This window comes from Medicago truncatula, chromosome 5, assembly GCF_003473485.1.
Source record: "Medicago truncatula cultivar Jemalong A17 chromosome 5, MtrunA17r5.0-ANR, whole genome shotgun sequence".
Taxonomy (NCBI): Eukaryota; Viridiplantae; Streptophyta; class Magnoliopsida; order Fabales; family Fabaceae; genus Medicago; species Medicago truncatula.
Window position 1 is genome coordinate 12,955,976 of NC_053046.1, and position 18,592 is coordinate 12,974,567.

At 33.0% G+C, this 18,592-nt stretch overlaps 2 protein-coding genes and 1 non-coding gene across 5 annotated transcripts; 1 reads left to right on the forward strand and 2 right to left on the reverse strand.

Annotated features, from left to right (window-relative positions):
- Window positions 1-210: 210 nt before the first annotated feature.
- On the reverse strand, window positions 211-9,037 carry LOC11434412 (probable starch synthase 4, chloroplastic/amyloplastic). Of its 2 annotated transcripts, none has more exons than XM_039834797.1 (20): window positions 8,849-9,037; window positions 8,469-8,504; window positions 8,347-8,380; window positions 8,007-8,076; window positions 7,800-7,922; window positions 7,173-7,377; window positions 6,902-7,036; window positions 6,662-6,766; window positions 6,377-6,475; window positions 5,996-6,125; window positions 5,662-5,712; window positions 5,368-5,478; window positions 3,735-3,844; window positions 3,089-3,257; window positions 2,822-2,908; window positions 2,001-2,075; window positions 1,611-1,727; window positions 1,326-1,387; window positions 1,128-1,224; window positions 211-544 (listed from the first exon to the last, which is right to left on the reverse strand). In XM_039834797.1, exons 1-20 carry the CDS (start codon window positions 8,941-8,943, stop codon window positions 425-427), a joined length of 2,031 nt encoding a protein of 676 aa, XP_039690731.1. In that variant the 5' UTR covers window positions 8,944-9,037; the 3' UTR covers window positions 211-424. The 2 variants fall into 2 exon arrangements, with proteins under 2 accessions (XP_039690731.1, XP_003612925.3); XM_003612877.4 differs by having other exon boundaries at window positions 2,004-2,075; window positions 8,849-9,034.
- On the forward strand, window positions 2,337-2,416 carry TRNAL-UAG (transfer RNA leucine (anticodon UAG)). The gene has a single exon. It is a non-coding gene; the product is annotated as a tRNA-Leu (tRNA).
- Window positions 9,038-10,814: 1,777 nt separating the features above from the next.
- On the reverse strand, window positions 10,815-16,775 carry LOC112422237 (neurofilament heavy polypeptide). 2 transcript variants are annotated; one of them, XM_024785262.2, is made up of 10 exons: window positions 16,611-16,775; window positions 16,099-16,159; window positions 15,744-15,979; window positions 14,740-14,857; window positions 13,386-13,460; window positions 13,174-13,297; window positions 12,623-13,071; window positions 12,395-12,531; window positions 12,124-12,210; window positions 10,815-11,180 (listed from the first exon to the last, which is right to left on the reverse strand). In XM_024785262.2, exons 2-10 carry the CDS (start codon window positions 16,135-16,137, stop codon window positions 11,072-11,074), a joined length of 1,374 nt encoding a protein of 457 aa, XP_024641030.1. In that variant the 5' UTR covers window positions 16,138-16,159; window positions 16,611-16,775; the 3' UTR covers window positions 10,815-11,071. The 2 variants fall into 2 exon arrangements, with proteins under 2 accessions (XP_024641030.1, XP_024641031.1); XM_024785263.2 differs by having other exon boundaries at window positions 16,099-16,139; window positions 16,611-16,753.
- Between the last annotated feature and the right edge of the window lie 1,817 nt (window positions 16,776-18,592).

Consider the following 18,592-nt stretch of genomic DNA (forward strand, 5'->3'; position numbering starts at 1 on the left):
AGATGGGAGTTTAAATTTTTTGTTTTCTTCTAATCTCGACGCTTCCTCCATTGTTTTGGAAGAGCTTTAGCCAATTCATATGGGTGTAATGCTAGCTCTAGATTACGTTTTTAAGAAGGTGATTGTTGAATCAGATTTTGCACGAAGCAATTGAGCTTATAGTGACGAGGTGTGGTAGAGGGCATCCTTGTTCTCATATAGTATCTTGTATTTCCAGTTTGCTTACCGAGCTTTTTAATTACAAGTTTCAACACATCTATCGTGAGGCTAACAAGATTACTTCAGATTTTACAGCATACGAAGTTTGAAAAGCTAGCTAATGACTTACAAATTATAAAATAACTATTGAGCCATATATCTCAAAATAGTAAATAAAAATTCTTTACATGTGCACATAAATACATAAAAGAATATTACACCCACTTCACATATTCTTTATAGCCGAGTAAGCTGCCACATGAACTTCGTAACATTCACCATCCCATGATAAATCATGTGCCATTGCTTCCATTATTCTTCGCTTCCATTTGGATGGGTTACTCCTCTACACCCATATCAAAGTCAATAACTAATCAACTAATGAGTCATAATTTAAGAAGCACTCACACAAACACAGAGATTCCGGACAACACTCATACACATAAACACCAATGACAGTTTACTAAAGTAGAAGTGATTATATATGCATCGTATCGGACACCAATACATGTTAGACACGGGATATGACTTCAATCTGAAATGCCAATCTTATATACTGCCTCCCTTCCAAATTAAAGGTCGTTTAAGGTTCTTTCACATAGATAGAGGAAAACTATCAAGGAATGAATATGTATAAGAAGTTCACAAAATTGTCCCCGTTAACTATTGACTATTAACAACTGTCATAAACGCATAGTAGTATATAATGACTTGAAAGTTGTGTATACACAATATAAATTAGGGGTAAAAGTTGAATCAATTAATTAATGGTACATTGAAAAAGCAAAACGACGCTTATTTTAAAACAAATTTTATTTGCTAAAGCGACACTTGTTTTGGAAGAGAGGGAGTATGTCATCAAAACATGAATGAGTTCTCTAAATCATAGAGCAAAACTTAAATAAGAAAAAGCACCAGAAACTACATACAAGCTCATCAATGGCAAGGCCAAGTGACATGTTTCCAAAGGTATTATTGATTAACTTTGAGTACTTAGTTGCCTCTTGGTCATGGTTTATGAAGTTCCTGTTAAAAGGAGTCACCCAAGCAAATTTGAATGATGTGAGTGTTACACAAGTATGGAACAAAAATACATACAAGTCACAAATATTCTTAAGGACTTTTACCTGTTTGTGTGAGAATCAGAGTCAACTGCTATTGGAACTGCTCCATACCTTAAAGCTTTGAGCTACATATTCAATTTAAAAAAAAAATGTATGACTCAATTCACATAACACAAAACAACAACAATCAAGCCTTATCCCGCATCGACTACTGCACTTTATATCATAATCTATACGTTTAGATTAATGTTATTGAATTATACTACTATGCAAAAATGAAATGAAGTGCAAGTTGATAAAAATCAAAGGCGGGATAATCAGAACATAAGGAAATGGGGGTGGACATACTGGGGTTTCATCAGTAGGATCATGAAAAGATCGACATAATATACTGTCTGATCCTGCGAATAATAAATGCGATAGAGCTTCATCATACGAACGCACAAATTTAATATTATCATCATCCTGCAGATGTTGAATGGAATGACAGTGTTAGTTGCACACAAGTCTAAATAAATATTACCATTTGATTTTCAGATAACGTAATATCATAGTGATGAATTTTTATGACAAGTTAATTTAAATTGAAATGATCATTCATTCTGCATGTCAATGACAGCAAGATAAGCCAAAGCCATCAATACTCGATGTTTGTGTGCACGTGCAACCAGTCGCAAGGAACTTATAAAAAAAAAAAAAGTTAAAATAAAAAATAATGAAAATCAAGAGAATAGGGGCAACCTTGAATTCCATATGAAGTGATTCTAGTGCCTGATTCAAGTCTGGTCTTTCACTGGTCTCCATAAATATAAACTGCGGAGCGTTAATAATCAATGAAAACAAGAAAATATATTAATCCATTTGAATCATGATCTTCTATCAACATACACTTCAACTTGACTTCTTCATAACGAAAAATATTACAGTGAAAAACGTATATACAAGAAAATATTACAAGTGTATGTAATTTTTTTTTCCTCAGTTAAACAAATTATTACACACATCATTATAGAAAATTGAAAAGCGTATTATTTAGTATATATGTATAATATGTTGCAAAACAATGTCAACAAAGACAGTTTGGCCGAGTGGTCTAAGGCGCCAGATTTAGGCTCTGGTCCGAAAGGGCGTGGGTTCAAATCCCACAGCTGTCATGTCATATTTTAATTTTTTTAAATTAAATATTCAATTGCTTTTTTTGTGTTTCCTACAAAGTTAAAGAAAAAATAACACTGCTTCCTCCTCCCCTAATTAAATTGCATATGAACTTTTACCTATTTACAAGTGGCTTCCTTACTTCTTTTTTTTTCTCTTTCATAACAATATGAGGATTAATAAGAATCATGTTTTCTCCCGTGAGCATAGCTCAGTTAACAGGGACGTTGCAGTTTGCAGGGGCTAGGCTAGGGTTCGAACCTCAGACTGATAAGAATATGTTTTCCAGTCCCCATGAGCATAGCTATGTTCGGAGCTTCTCTTTTAATATTATATCAATATCAATGAATGAGGAAGTCTAATTATAAGAAGAAAAAACTGAAAGTTTTCGTAGAGATGGCAACCTGGACATCGTGCTTCTTAGCATTCAAAACAATATCCTTCATCTTTTTCTCATCAATATCAGCTCCTTCTGAAAAACTGCATCCAACCTGATATTTTTTTTAACAATGAACAGATAAGCTAAGTAAAGAATCATGCAAAAAATTCACAACATCGTATATAGTACTCTACTGGTAATATAAGTTATAGTCTAAAGAACGCTGTTCTGAAAGGGTGGACCACATTGTTAAGGCTTAAATGACAGAAAGGGTGGACAGTGGACCACTTACAAGAATAGTAGAAGAATGCTCAGATAATCCGAGCCGCTGCAGCAATGCAACTTTGCAAACGGCTTTTCCATTCATATTTTCAGCATTAAAATTTTCTGGAAGAAAATAGTCTGTTTGAGGGTCCCATGTTGATTTCTCAAATCCATAAGGAGCAACGGATAACTTGTCCCTACAACCAAATATGATTATCCATTTTAAATACTAAGCAAAAGTCGGAGGGAAAATACTTTAGGGCACTGTTTGGATAAACATTTCAATTAGGCAATTAAAGCATAAGTGCTTATATACAAACTATTCCTATAACAAAGAATAAAATCAAATCAAATTGTTTTCATATAAGCTATAAGCTGTGTTCATAAGCTATCTTGGAGGGCTTATGGAATAAGTTGAAAACAACTTATGGACAATTTCATCATAAAATGTTTTTATAAGCTCTCCCAAACAAATTTTTGTAGTATAAAACCATGTTATACAGATAGGAAAGGGAATTCTTTTAAAGTAATTAACCAACATATTATTAACCAGAACAATTTCTATGTTTAAAACTTAAAGTTAATATTGATTTGCAGGGAAAAGAAAGATAACCCTTTATCAAACATTTAAACAAGATACGGAAAATGCTAAACTGTTACAGCATCATACTTACCCATGAACGTTTAAAGTGGGTTCTAGTTCATTACTCAAATTACGAATAATTGCATGCTTTGGATGGATAGAAGACATTATTACAACTCTGTTTGAATAGACTACTCCCCCCTGCACATTTGATGGCGGACTCAATATCATACAGTCATAAAGTAAATATTTCTTAAAAAATTAGTGTGGGAAATGATGTTATTGAAACAACTAAATGCTGCAGCATGAGGATAAATAATCCAGCAAAGAAGTTAATTGTTTGTACTAGTTAACCATCAAGAACAAAATTTTATTATGTTGTATAAGATGGATCGTTAAATATGAAAATGACCAAGCAACTGATTTCATAGATACCACGAAACAATACTACAATGGGAGCCATGCCAATATTCTCTCCAATAGTCATATTTCTTATTCTATCTTGACTTGTGTGACCGAATCCGATGTAACATTCTTGTCTTTGAGACACTATGTTTCCTTTCTTGTTGGTTTTTTACTGCCTAACATTATGTTTCATGCAAGATTTCAGGTCTCATAACAGTGTGGTAAAATTGTCCTCCATGCTTGAAGAGTAATTTTCTATTTCAAGTCACATCCGATCCGAAGCATTCTCCATTTCAGCCCTAATTGAATTCTATTGTTGACGCCTCCCTCTATATCGCCATCTTTACTTTGTATGATGGACTCTATCTACAATTTTCATCTTTAAACTTGCATTCAATATACTGTTGTCAATTTTTTACTTAAGCAGAAACCATGTGTTTCACAGGCTTGTCTCCACATCTATATCTTTTAGTTTATTTCTTTTATCGGCGGTCTAGCCAAGACTATATCATCTATAAAAAGAATACAATTTGGCACTACCTCTTCGATATTTTCAATAAGAATATCTAGAACCAAGATATAGGATTAGAGCTCAAAGTTGTGATCCTTGATGGCTACTTATAGTAACACCAAGCTATGTTGTACCGACACTTTAGATCGAAGGCGTGTCTTGTGTCCGAGACTGACACAACGCCGACACATGTGATTACATTCATTGACTTTTATTTTCTTAAATTATTACTGGTGTTTTGTGTCGATGCCGTGTTTGGTGTCCATGTCCATGTCTGAGTAACTGTTTCATAGACACCATGTGTCAGCTTTGAGTCCTTATCTTTTGAAGTTATAGATGTGCTTAACGAACCTATCCAAGAGATGGTGCCACGATACGCATTTTTATCAGATGACATAATCTTGGTAGAAGAACCAACAGAAGAAATAGATGAAAAGTTACAGTTACCAACAAAGTAAACTTAATATAAATGAGAACTCGTGACCAAACCCTTTACTCCCCCACTCCCGAAAGGAAGAAGGATCAAATCCATGACTACATAATTTTCTGATATTTTACTAATGCATTAGGCCATTGCTTACTATAGACATCAATGACAGTGCCTTTGCTCCGAGATGCAAGTGTAAAGATTCTCTAAATTAATCAAGTAATATTAAGGTGAAAAACTAGTCCAAGGAACTAGATTTACTAAAAAGGGGGAAAACCAGGTAGATAAAGAAAGCCGCAATGACTTTTTGAATACTATCTTGCAATTTTTATAGAGATTAAACGTGGGTCGAAAATAAAGAATACAAGAGTAAGAGAACACCTTCAAAATATTGACAAGTTGTGTATTGGTGTTGTCTTGCAGACGATCAGGACAATGAAGACTTGAAGGATCGAGTCCACATAAGGCCAATTTATCTGGTTGCTCGGTACCCTATAACATATATAGCACAACCAGCGATTACAACACTGACATGATCGATGAAGACATTAACTCCGTTACAAACTAAATGTAATTTTCTTTCCAATTAAAAGAAAATTCCAGCTTGAAGAAGTATCAAGATTGAGAAAACCCAATATAAAATGCATATCCAATAGGGAAACATGTGCAACTAACTTGTGAATTGAAGTTGTGGATTGTCAGTAATATTCTGGTACCTCCAAGTCCCTAAACAAAACAAATGATTGAAAACATTGCAAGTGATTTTGATTTTGATTTTATAAATATAAAAACCAGAAACAGAAGAATAAGATGCAATGATGATTTATGTCACAACACACAATCAGTCTTTGAAGTTAACGTTTTTCTCACAATAAGTTCAAAATGTATTTTTTCTTTTTCTTGTTTAAGTATATCTGCATTACCCTCTATCAGAGACAATATTCTCCTAATAGCAGACGCTTTATAAAAAATAACACAAATTATGAAAATTAAAATTAAGAAAAGATACCTTGTTTACAAATACATCCCAGAAAAGAGGGGCAACAATGGCAGTCTCCCAGTTATGTAGATGCAGTATATCAGGCTGCTTCCCACATTTTACTATATAATCCAGTGAGGCACGACAAAAGTATGAGAACCTGACGGCACAAGATTTCAACATCAAGATTATTGACAATTTTTTTATACATGATAGATACAAACATATCAGAGTATAGTTTTTTATATCTCTTTTATAAGACAGTTTGAGGGCACAAAAAAGATGGTCACAATGGATTCCAAAATATCACATGATCAAATTACACCGATGTAATGTAATGCTTGAATGCGGTTACACAAATCAATAACTTTTTCCCAGATATTTGTATCACAAAACTGTTACTACATTTACCTTTCAAAATCATCCGGGTAACCATATATCATCTCGCGGCTGAAAAACGATGAATGGTCCAATGGCTCGATCAAAGTGACTCCCACGCCATAAACAACACTGTCACACACTAAGGGTAAGTATAAAGGAAAGCAACATCAGTATATTTTAAACAAGAAACAAGACTTGAAACATTAGCTCTAATAACTTTCATTAATTCTTTTATCACCGCCGGTACATATTATTTAACATTCCTATTATATGCAAAACTATGGTAATAAAATAGGTGAACAAAGCCAAACTAACCCAGTCCAAATTCTGTTTCCGTGTAATTGACCATTAAAATATGAGTAAACCTCCACATTAACTTCACGCAAACCTTGCACTTCATCTAGGTCTAAGCATGCATACCTACATGGTAGTTTTATAATCATACATAAAGATCACAAAATAGCTTAAGACTCTCATGTTTACTTTGGTTGACTTTAAATTGAAGGAAATAACAGAAGAAGCGATGAAACAGATGGACATTAATTTCTTAATTACTTGGGCAATATAACCTCTGCAAGGTGACCTTTTCTTTGAAGTGCACGAGCTATGCCGGTGACATATGATGCTACAGATCCTCTAGAGACCAATGGTGTCATTTCTGTGCAAATGTGAATAATATGAAAGCCATTCCTGAATGAAGTTTATACAAAGAATAACAATCATATTTCCAAAAAACCAATCCAAGAAAGCAAAATCGAAGAGCAGGAAAAATTAACAGACATTTAAATGTGAAAAAAATAAACGATCAACTGCAGGAAGGATTTACTTTTTGCTTTGATCTGAGAAGTGACGAAGTTCTCCCACCAGTTCAGAATCTCTTTTATGTGAGATAACATTAAAGACATCAGCAACACTCACTTTATGGTGCAACACCAAACTTCTAAAGTCAGATGCCTCTGCAAGGCTAATCACGTTGCCCAGGACCATTGAGTCTATTCGAAGCAGCAATTCGGAACAAATTGATAGCTTATCTGGTTTACAAAATGCAGACAGAAATAATAGTTTAGTTAATCATTCTAGTGATGAATTGTATGCTTCCAAGAATATATATATAAACACATCATTGCTAAACTCAGATTGATTTTAAACATATCATTGCTAAAATCAAATCGATCATCATAGGTGTGTGGTCACTCGAGTGGAGCGAATGTTAACCATATGTAACTCTAATTGTGATCGACAGAAATCACAGTAGCAGCTCTGCTGACAGAAACATATGGACAATTGGCCGAACTACGTGATCAACTCATGTGTCCACTTTATCAAATTTTTCGTTATCTTGTTAATCTTGGTTTCAATTTGTTGTTTACAAGCACAGTTTAATAGTATAACAGAAGATGGTCTAGAGGCTGTTAATAACAAATAATAAGCACTAATATACAATCACTTTTACCAGCACTCTCCTGCTTTACTGCTTCCAATTTTTTTATCTTATCAAGTATGGACTGTTTTTCTTTCTTTATTTTGTTAAGTTCCTCGATGGCACCTAGGCGTTGATTGTTTAAGTATAGTATGTCTGCATGAAATAAGAAAAATATACCAAAAATTACTAAATATTCTTCTACAAAACCACAATTATGAGTGTGAGGAAAGAACTAACTTTGTTGTGCTTCTCTGAACAATTGCCAAATATTATCATGTTTCACATTCTGGCCATCATCAGATAATGACTAAGAAAAAAAGGAAGGAAAAAAGCAACAATAAGAAAGCAATGAAACACTAGAGAAATTAAGATAGTAAGAGTAAAAGGGGAATGTAAAAAACACTATTGTTTGGTCTTAACCCTCAGAAATCCACGGAAAAGGGCCCTGGTAATCCAAATTTCGGTCAGATTAGTAAAACTTGGCTAATGATTATTTAGCCAGAGTTCGAACTCAGGTACTCCCGATCGATTCAATCTTAATTTTAAAACATAACATATTTGAAACAAAAATTCATACCTTGGAAATGTCCTCATTTTTGTTAACCTCTAACCTAAGATACAGATATTCCAAAATTAGTTGCCAAATAGCCTTGTGTGTGAAGCAGCTGATATATACAATTAAAAAGAAAAGAAGGTTACCTTTGTTCATGTAAGCCACTGACATCTCCATTATTCCTGAAAACACAATACAAAGAATGAAATGTGAAGAATAGGCTAAAACCAAGTTAAATTAACATGTAGTTGATAAAAGCTTCTCCATTAAAATATAATTATGATTATTGACTTAAAATAAAACCCTTAATAAATTTTAGAAGTGATTAAAAATTAAAAGCAAATTCCACATTTAAAAAAATGTTCAAAAATTCTCTAGTAATTCTAATACACCTAATTTTTTTATATATATATCAATTATCAACAGAAAACCATAGTCTAAATTATGAATTATTTGATTGATGAACTGTATAAAATATTATGAATGATGAAAGTTATTGAAAAAGTGGGAGTAGAAGAAGAGTAACCTGAAACAAGAAAGAGCAGGAAGTGAAATGGGTTTTTGAAGAAAAGAGGAGGGAATTCCCAAAATAGGCATAGTTGAGTTCAACAATGCCACCATAATAATATCTGAACTGAACTGATTTCAGCTTATGTCATGTCATGATACTGCTAAGTAATAATAATGCAAGTGAAGAGTGATATTATGTTATTATTATTATCATCATAAATTGTTGTCATAATAAAAATATCATCAACGTCATCAATGTTTTTATTTGGAAACTTCTACGGCCAAAAAGAACAAGACAACAACAAACAAACATGCATCCTACACAACACTTGTTCCAGTTAAAATCAAGTGTTACAAAGATTGGTTAAGGTGGTCTCACGATAAATTAGATTTGTTATGAGGTGAACATTTTTTTTCCTTCTGATTATATAGGTTGGTTATGAAGCGATAGGGGGTTTTGGACTAATTTTTTTTACATAATCATCTAATCGTTATATTACTTTGTTATATTATTTTCAAAAATATATTTGAACAAATATTTTATGATACAGTACAATGTGTAAAACATTTTATTTTTATTTTATATATGTTTAATACTTGATTAATATACATTTAACTAAACTATTTCTTTCAAAAAAAAATTGATCAATATTTTTGAAAATAATATAACAAAGTAATATAACGATATAATTTAACTATATATAAAGGGCTGGTCTTCGAAAGAGGGCGTGGGTTCAAATCCCACTTCTGACATTTTTTTTGTCAAAAAAAATATATATAAAGGGATAGGGGTTTTGGATTAAATTTTTATTATTCCAATTATACCCCTATATTGATGTCACATTGTTTGTGTTATTAAAAGGGTAAAATTTTATATTATATTTGTAGAATTATTGTTGTCATTGAAAAAGATAAATATGATGTGTTAAATTTGTTACAATTTGAAAGTCAAAAATATTTTTACTTGTACTTTTAATTGAAATCAAAATTTAACACAAAATACCGTTAATAATTTATTGACACATGTTAGCACAATAAAAAGAGCGGAAAGACGGGCACGCGAGTCTCCGTCTTTCTGTTTGTATAATTAAAAAGAGTATTTCATATAATTAGTAAGTATTTTAGTTTTTGTTATTAGTTATCACGTAGAGTTTATTAAAATTACTTAAAAGCAGTATGTGAGTTTTTTCTTTTTTTAATAAATCAGTATGTGAGTTTATTAATTGCCCTAGCTCCTTTGTCTGGTTCTCATGACTAATATCTCTGATTAATCATATGGTCTATTGAAGTTAATCGGAGTTCACGATTAAGAGGGTTGTGTGTATTGAAGTTAGGGCAGAGTGTCGGATGGGTTCAATTCAAAACGGCTCACCTGAGAAAAATCAAAAGTGCAAAACTCTTGCCCACTTTCTACCGTTTTAGACTTCAGTTTTGTTTGGTTGCAATTTATTCGAGTCGCGGGTTGGTCGAATGGATTTAATCAGATTAGCACATGAATAGAAAAAAGATAGAGAGAAAACTCAAACCTTTGTTAAATAATAGAATCATTTGTTAAGAAGTCTAAAGAAAAAGTTGTCTTGTAAACGATGCATTTAAGTATTCGATAAATTGAAAGTTTAAAAAGTAACTTTACTTTATAAAAAAGTTTGTCTTTTACGTTTAAAGAACACTTGTCAGCAAGACCAATATCAAAAAGCTCTTGAAAGAACAAGTATATTAAACGAAAATTAATTGCTATATTAATTTTATTGACCGTTGATATTGTTTCACAACTTTCAGAAAAAAGAATTAGCTAACGTTTCTTTAAAGTATTTTATCAGGAGACAATTAAATAATGTTGTCTATTTATGCTCATTATCCTATATCAATATGCCATCTTGTATTGAGACTATTATTATTACTTATGAGATGAGTTGATTTTGTTTCTACTTTGAAGTTTGAAAGGTCTCATACGTACTAATGAGTAATGACCAACCTAGTTATTGAACTCAAAAATCATCTCATCTAAACAATTTACCAAATACTTTAAATTTATGGTTGAAGGCCAAATCATCACACTATCTCCCCAGCATTTGCCCTCTTCGTAACATAAAAAATTGCAATCATTAGTTGTATGATTAGCATTATTATAAATAAATTACAAAATATAATACAAACTAGCTTAACAAAACATCATCCCCATTGGACTGAATTGAGCAAGTCGGATTTCATGATAATCAAACCGATAATCTCTTTGATGTTACAAGCCAAGCTTACGCTTCTTTAACTTTCGCCTCCTTGCCGCCTCCTTTTCCGCCGCCTCCTCCGCCAACCTCTCACGTTCATCCTCCTCTCTACCAATTTTTGCACTGCACACACGTAATAGCCAATCATCAGCACAAGAAAATATTACATTTTTTTGGTTTATTTTTGTTAGCTCAAAAGATTGCTTCATAACATTTTCTAGCAAAATATTTCTTATTTTTTGCTTAGCTACAAATGAGTTATTTTGTTTAAGGTTAAAGCTTAACATTGAAAAGAACTTCTTATATCTTCACTACTTCATATAAAAAAATTTAAAAATAGAAACCAAAGTGGAAATGTGTTTTAGTAAATAAATTCTATACAAAATTTTAAAAATAAAGACCGAAATGGAAATGCGTTAGTAAATGAAATTAAACAACACTCCCTAAATATGAGATACAAGTAAAGAACATCGCTGACATTTATAAGTGCAATCAATAACATCAGAAAAATAAAAGAAGTCTCTCCCACACAGCACAGCAGCTTTTAATTAAAATCTTCCTATTTTTGCTTAATATTCTCCCACACGATACCTTCAATCATATTTTTGCTTAATATTTTATAACTTGAAATACATATGGATCTCATTTGCATTTAAATAGAAAAGAATGTGTCGAGATGTGGGTGCTAGTCTGTTAGTGTGTACCTAGCACTCATCTTTTCCTAACTACTAAACAAAGAAAGTGACATGTCAAAAAAACTAAAGGTGTTAAATAACTTTGTTTCCCAAGTGTGAACATTATTATCAAGTCTTAGGAGTGTTATTGAAAAACTACTTGTCAAGATTAGCATTACTCTGTATGAAAAGAAAAAGGGAAGAGCGAAAAATGGACACATACAAAAGAAATAAATGGATGAAAGTTAAGTCATAGAAATAAATAGATGAAGGTTATAAGTTTTAAATAAGCATAAACGGGCAACAGAAAGACGTCCTGTTTTCAGAAAGGAATGGAAGAAAGGTTTTTATTATCAAGTAAATATCATAGTGTAAGCTTTATAGAAACCAACCTCTTCCTTTCCTCCTTCATGATATCATCAAAGCCTGCCTCCATATTGGCGTCGTCATCGTCATCGGAATAATTCTTGGGGTTGTAACTACAAAAAATCCAACAAAATTATCAATATCAAGTATAATAAATCATATGAAATGAAAGGACGAGGTCCATCAGTCAATAAAACGAGACTCCCCCATTTGGAAGTTTACAATTATCAGTACACACGGCACAGAAATCAAGCATTAACAACTAGAAAAAAGGGGACTTAAACATAGAGAACTTACCCAAACATATTTCTGATCTCTCTGCGCCAATCATCCACCACAGGCTCATCAGGGCGGCGTTTCCTCACTATACTCTTGGGGCGCTGATCATGCAAATCAGAACGCTTAGGAATTTGTTTAAGTGGTGGCTTACTTACCTGTTAAACAATTGAACATAAATAATGATAAGGAGCGGTGAATCAAATTCATGGGTTCTTGTTGAGTAAGGGGGTTTATATAGTATTATACCTGAGTTTTTGATGATGAAACTGGTTGTTTTGGTACTGTTCTGGGTTTATACTGTTCTCGTACATCTCTTCTTTGGTCCACGCCCTGCTTCGGAACAGATGATGGAACCTTTGAAGGGGCTGGCTTCTGCACACCATTTATAGGATTTCTCATGCCAGGTGTGACCGATTTACTCACCGAGGTATTAACATGCATCTTTGAAGGCATGCCTTTGGGCAATAACGGCCGGCCTGGTCCATTCACACTGTTGTTACCCAGCTGTTTTCTAGAATCTACTGATACCTTACTGGCCTGACTCGTAGAACTTAACTTGTAATTGGATCGTGGTTTAGGAGCTAAGTGACGAGCTCCAGCAACAGGTTTCCGGTTCTCACCAGAACCACGAACGAGCTTGCCACCATTGCTAAGAGACGGTTTACTCTTTCCTGGAACTTGAGCTGCTTGTCCCACTTTAACATCAGCAAAAACCCTGTATAAGTTTCCTTAATCACAGTAAAAAATATTCGAACCCGCCCCCAATTGAACAGCACAAAATATAAACAACAACATACCAGAACTGCGCACAGATGTATTCCTGGAGGGAGGCTCTTTTGATGGAACAGGAAGATCCGCATCATCAGACAAAAGAAACGAGTAATCTCTAGTAACCTTGAGTTTCTCAGCTTTAACTAGCTTCTGCATAAACACAACAGTTCATCGTATTAGAATAGCAGATAATGACTTGTGTGTTACAAAAGCAAATTGTATACAGCAGCTACAATACCTCGTTGACTTTGGGTGGCTGCTTCTGAGCTGAAGACTTCAATACACCATTAGATACTTTACTTGTACTTTTGTTCTGTACACGGGATATTTATGAGAAAGTTGCATAACGTACGTAACACAAAGCGAAAAAGACATCAAAGCAATGTTGATAGCAAGCATATCCCAAGCAATGTGCGATGAGCATAAAAAATAAAAAATAAAAAAATCTATTAGAATAATGCTAAAAAAAGGATTCACACACAAAATTAAGAGAAGTTTAAGAACTTAGATATTCAGCCACATCATAAGCAGGAACAGAATTGTCATATTTCTGACCATATTACACATCATGAATCACTCCTAGAAGGATTTTATAACCGGAAGTGAAGCTTAAGGAAGTAAATATCAATGTGAAATAAATAGTGAAAAATATGTTGTAGACCATGAGAAATTCTAGCATCCCACTGATTGTGTAATCACTAATCAAACAAGAACATGTTCAATAAGCACTTATTACATAGGAGCGTAAGTATAGTGTTTCTACAATCGTGGAGGATATGAGGGTAAACTATACATAAACACTCCATAAGTTGTTTCTATAAACTATACATAAACACTCCATAAGTTGTTTCTATAAACTATACCAAGAGCTTACTAAAATAAACTGAAAACAGATAATGAACATATCATAAGATATTTTATAAGCTATTCAATAACTTACACAAGTTCCTACGTCATAAGTTAAGTCTAAATAAGTTATTTGTTCCAAACGCTTGCAAAATGATAAGCCCAAATAAGTTATTATTCTAAACACCCACTAAATGATAGGAAGTGATGACCAATAGAAAATTAAACTCACTATAGAAGATATGAGAATTATCCTATGGATAAGTTGATACACCAAACAGTCTAAGATTATATATACAGCCATTAGATATAAAATCAGGATTGTTTTCACTAGAAAAGATGGTAGAATCACAACTTGGGTAGTTTAGTCATGTGTAAATAATACTCATAGAAACGACGCTGAAGAGAGCTGACTAAACAAATAAGGTTCAATAGTTAATAAGTAGAGGGAGGTCAACAGAGTTACAATAAATGTAAAACATCTAAGTATTATTTGATCCATAAAGCTGACCCCAACAAATGTAAAAAGGCACAATGTTGTTTATTAGTTTAAATTTTGGTTGCATTTATTAGTTTAAAGCCACAAGACGCCATATATTTATTTACCACACAAAATCACATTTAAAAAATTCCACAGATTAAATTATTAATCATAACACCTTAAAAAGAAGATCGACAATATCACACAGAAATTGATAAACCAATATTAAAAGGAAAGTAGAAAATAAAAGGTGTCGAATACATACAATTTGAGGTGTGTTAGAAGGCATGGGCACCAAATGTCGGTTTTCTAGCAATGATTTGCTCTCTTGGATTACTCGCTGTGCAATAACCGGTTGAGAAGGACCAAAAAAAGACCCATAACTGCAGCAACAAATGAATATTGAGGACAGATATTTCAAAATTATTCCTCTTGGCATATTTCACATATTATATGTGCTATGAAACAGCAAACCATATTAAAGAAAGAGGGCAAAACATGCATAACTAATAGTTACACAAGCAAGACGATAAAAATAATTGTGGCCTTACAAATTACAATGACAACAAGTTACAGATAGGAAACAACAGACATCTGAAAAAAGACACATGTGCAACACCAACCATGACGCATTTAAAAATACAATTTCAGTTAAAACAATAAAAAAACATGGACATGCAATAGGGTCGTACATCTATGGGGATAATCAGATCATGAGAAAAGCCGCAAATTTGTTAGAAAAGAAGCCTCCAAAAGTGAAGCAAATATGAAAATGAGTTTGCATTCCTGAAACGACTGACTTAGGGCCTGTTTGGATAGGCTAATTTTTTAGCTAATGCAAATAAATAAGCTTTTATGTTAATTCATAAGTTCTCACTAACGAAAATGGTAACTTCATAAGCTGTTTTTTCATAAACTACCTTGACAAGCTTATGAACAATACATAAAAGCTTATTTATTTGCATAAGTTCTTTTACATAATATCAGAAATAAGCCAATCCAAACAGGCCCTTAATACAAATTGCCACGCAAAAAAAGCAGTATTTTTAACTCCCATCATGCTTCCAAGGAAAAGACATAGGGTGGAGAGTAGAACAAACAATAGGACTTTTTAAGAAATGAGTAACATAAAATTGCAATGCACTCATAAACCAAATCCCTATTCCCTGATTATTTTGGAATTGAGTCTCATAAAAATTAATGTAAACAGAACCTAAGCATTATATTATGACTATGTGTATATGGTTAAAAGATGGTTTCAATACTCACTTATCACGTTGAATTTGCTTCTTTCTACCACTTGAATCTGCAAGGGAAGTACTATTCTGCTTCTGCATCTTTTTTCTGATTGATTCTTTCAACTTCTGCCTCAACTCAAGGTAGTCCAGTTCTTCCTTAGTGGGCTTCCGAGGCTCTTCTGCCACATACTCTTCCCCTTCCTCCTCTTCATATCCCTCCCCTTCCTCCAGTTGTTCGTCCTCATAATCATCGTAATCCTCATATTCCTGAAAACAAAACACAACAAAAACCATATTAAATTCAGAAAGAAAAAAACAAAGATAACAAAATCAATATAAGTAATTGAAATCTCAAATTCTCAAATCTTAAAGTTGAGAATACTTACATCTTCTTGATCATAGCCCCGCATTGCGGCTTGAATCATAGCTACAGAATCAAATCAACAGCTACAAAATATCAATAAATCAAATCAGAATCCAATTGACAAAAAAACACTAATCTATTGATACACATAGCAATGCAATTAACATTAGATTCAAACCTAAATTTCGCATCCACTGTAACTAACAGTGTTGAAAAAAACTGAATTGCACAAAAAAACACCCCAGAAACAAAATTTCTGAAAATTAGTAAAATTAGGGTTTTCAAAATCTACGATTGATTTTTCCCCCAGATTGATACACACCAATATAATCACCAACCCACCTTGCGGAATTGAAATCTCGAATAGCGAATATGAAGAAAGACGTGTTATATAATCGGAAAAAACTGAATCGAATGAAAATTTGGGGCAAAATTGAAAAAAAAAATCGGGAAAAAGAAAAGGGGGAAAAGAAGAAATTGGAATAATGGGTGAAGCGATGAAGAAAAAAGAATCAAAATTTAGGAAGAAAGTACCGTGATTGATGATGCGATGCGATGCGAAGTGAAATTGAGCAGCGGTGGAATGAAATCGTGCGAAGAATGAGTTGATAAAGGGGAAGAAATTATTTTGTTGTTGTTCCAGATTTTTCCACAGTCCCTTCCCCCCTCAAAGAGTTCAATCTTTAAATCGACAAAAGTGTAATAATTATTGCAAGTGTATTTGGGCTTTTACACGTTCATTAGATTGTTTTATCTAGCCCAATAAAAGTTTGATATTTTCTTTTTCCACCCGACCAACTTCTCATGTACCTTTCAAATTTTCTAAAATACCTCATTCAGATTATATAATTCAAACACATTTTAAATGATTTTTTATTATATAATTTGAGATATTTTGAAACCCATAAAACATATTGTAATCGATACAAATGTCTTTGATTATCATTGTACCATCCCCGCAAATATTACACATCAATTTTGGAGATGATATCAATGGTTAGTAGTAACCATGACATCATAACTCACTCTCAAATGAAAATTAAGAGTAAATAATGGATAAATAGGGGATTTGCAATGAAAATATAAAAGAATGCAAGACTATTTATAGCCACAAACCATCTTAAAGACTAGGATTTGCTGCTGTAGTGAAACAACACAATTTCGCACAATTTTCAATAGCAGTCGTTGGATCTTATTAATTGGTACTGTTATACTTTTGTCAAACCTATCCAATGACTAGAATAGCAACTATGTTGTATTTTACAGCACTGAGTCCATATCCCATCTTAAACTGTAACTACCGTCAAATAAAACATTTAAAATGACCCAAAATTGCATTAAACACACCACCAACCATTCAAACATTTCTTGTAACACCACAACCCATATTTTGGACTACTTAGGGTTAAATAATTTGATATCATTCCCATATAAGTTCAGAATATATAAAATGAAATATGTCCAGACTGTGTTAAACTTAAAACTTAAGCTTTAAGAGTTTGGAAGGTTTCAAAGTATATAATTTGAACTGTGTCGAGAGCACAACAAATTGAGAAAAACTACCATTAAATTAAATTCTACAACATACATTAAACATGATAATTTTCAACAACATAACCACAAACAAGATAATTCCAACAATATAATTCAAAAACGTAAAACAACATAATAAAACACAAACAAGAACTTGGGGTTGGTCAAGCTTAATTCTTATCCATTCTATTCAAGTAAGCCCTGATTTATCTGTAAGACTTGGACTGAATTAAACTTTCATGAATATCTCGTAAAGATCCCACCAAGGAAATGTATAACTTGATCGATCCTTTCGAACTATGTTGACTAAATATAGATAACATGGCTCATCACATCACCTTTGTTCTAGAACTTCATATGGGTAAACCAAATGCGCCCATCCTAGTCTAACGACGGAAGGCGATACTCAACATTGTCCACCATTCTCGTCTCTACGTGGTAGAGAAGATCGTTAATTTGCTACAATCGATCCTTCAAATTAGATAGTGTGACATCAACGTGGACCCTAAACATCTTAGATTTTTCCTCATTGTAGTAACCTGCAACTAGCTTGGTGTTTATATCTATTGGATAAATGTTAATGGTTATGTGGTGTGGTTTGCAAATGAACTTAACAAACCAATTTATAGAAGGTTATGTGTGTTGTGGACCACAAAAACCGTCGGTGCAATATAAACCACAAAATATCTTGTACTTGACTGGTTCATAGTATATACTCTCAATTGCATCAAATCCTCTAAAGTACAAGTTTTTACATTGTCTCAACATGCTTCAAATTATATTCTCTGAACAAATACTGGCCAGTTTTAGGATTAAGTAATCTGAAACAGTCCATAATTTGGACAATGGCTTGGTCAACAAGTCTTTGGAAGTTCAGATGATTTCTGGGTCAAATTGTGGTGTTTTACATATTTTGTTAACTGATTTGACTAATGATACACTCTTTATAGGGACTTTGCCTATAAATACACAACCATTCTTCG

What these genes read in the sequence shown, in the direction of transcription:
- LOC11434412 (XM_039834797.1), bottom strand. Translation starts at nt 8,943, where the DNA reads ATGGTGGCATTGTTGAACTCAACTATGCCTATTTTGGGAATTCCCTCC. An exon ending in AAAATGAGGACATTTCCAAG is followed by an intron (nt 8,077 to 8,346) that starts GTATGAATTTTT and finishes TTTTTTTCTTAG; the next exon opens with TCATTATCTGATGATGGCCA. An exon ending in AACTTGTCAATATTTTGAAG is followed by an intron (nt 3,845 to 5,367) that starts GTGTTCTCTTAC and finishes TCAAATGTGCAG; the next exon opens with GGGGGAGTAGTCTATTCAAA.
- LOC112422237 (XM_024785262.2), bottom strand. Translation starts at nt 16,137, where the DNA reads ATGATTCAAGCCGCAATGCGGGGCTATGATCAAGAAGAT. An exon ending in AAGCAAATTCAACGTGATAA is followed by an intron (nt 14,858 to 15,743) that starts GTGAGTATTGAA and finishes TTGTTGCTGCAG; the next exon opens with TTATGGGTCTTTTTTTGGTC. An exon ending in TACATCTGTGCGCAGTTCTG is followed by an intron (nt 13,072 to 13,173) that starts GTATGTTGTTGT and finishes CTGATGTTAAAG; the next exon opens with TGGGACAAGCAGCTCAAGTT.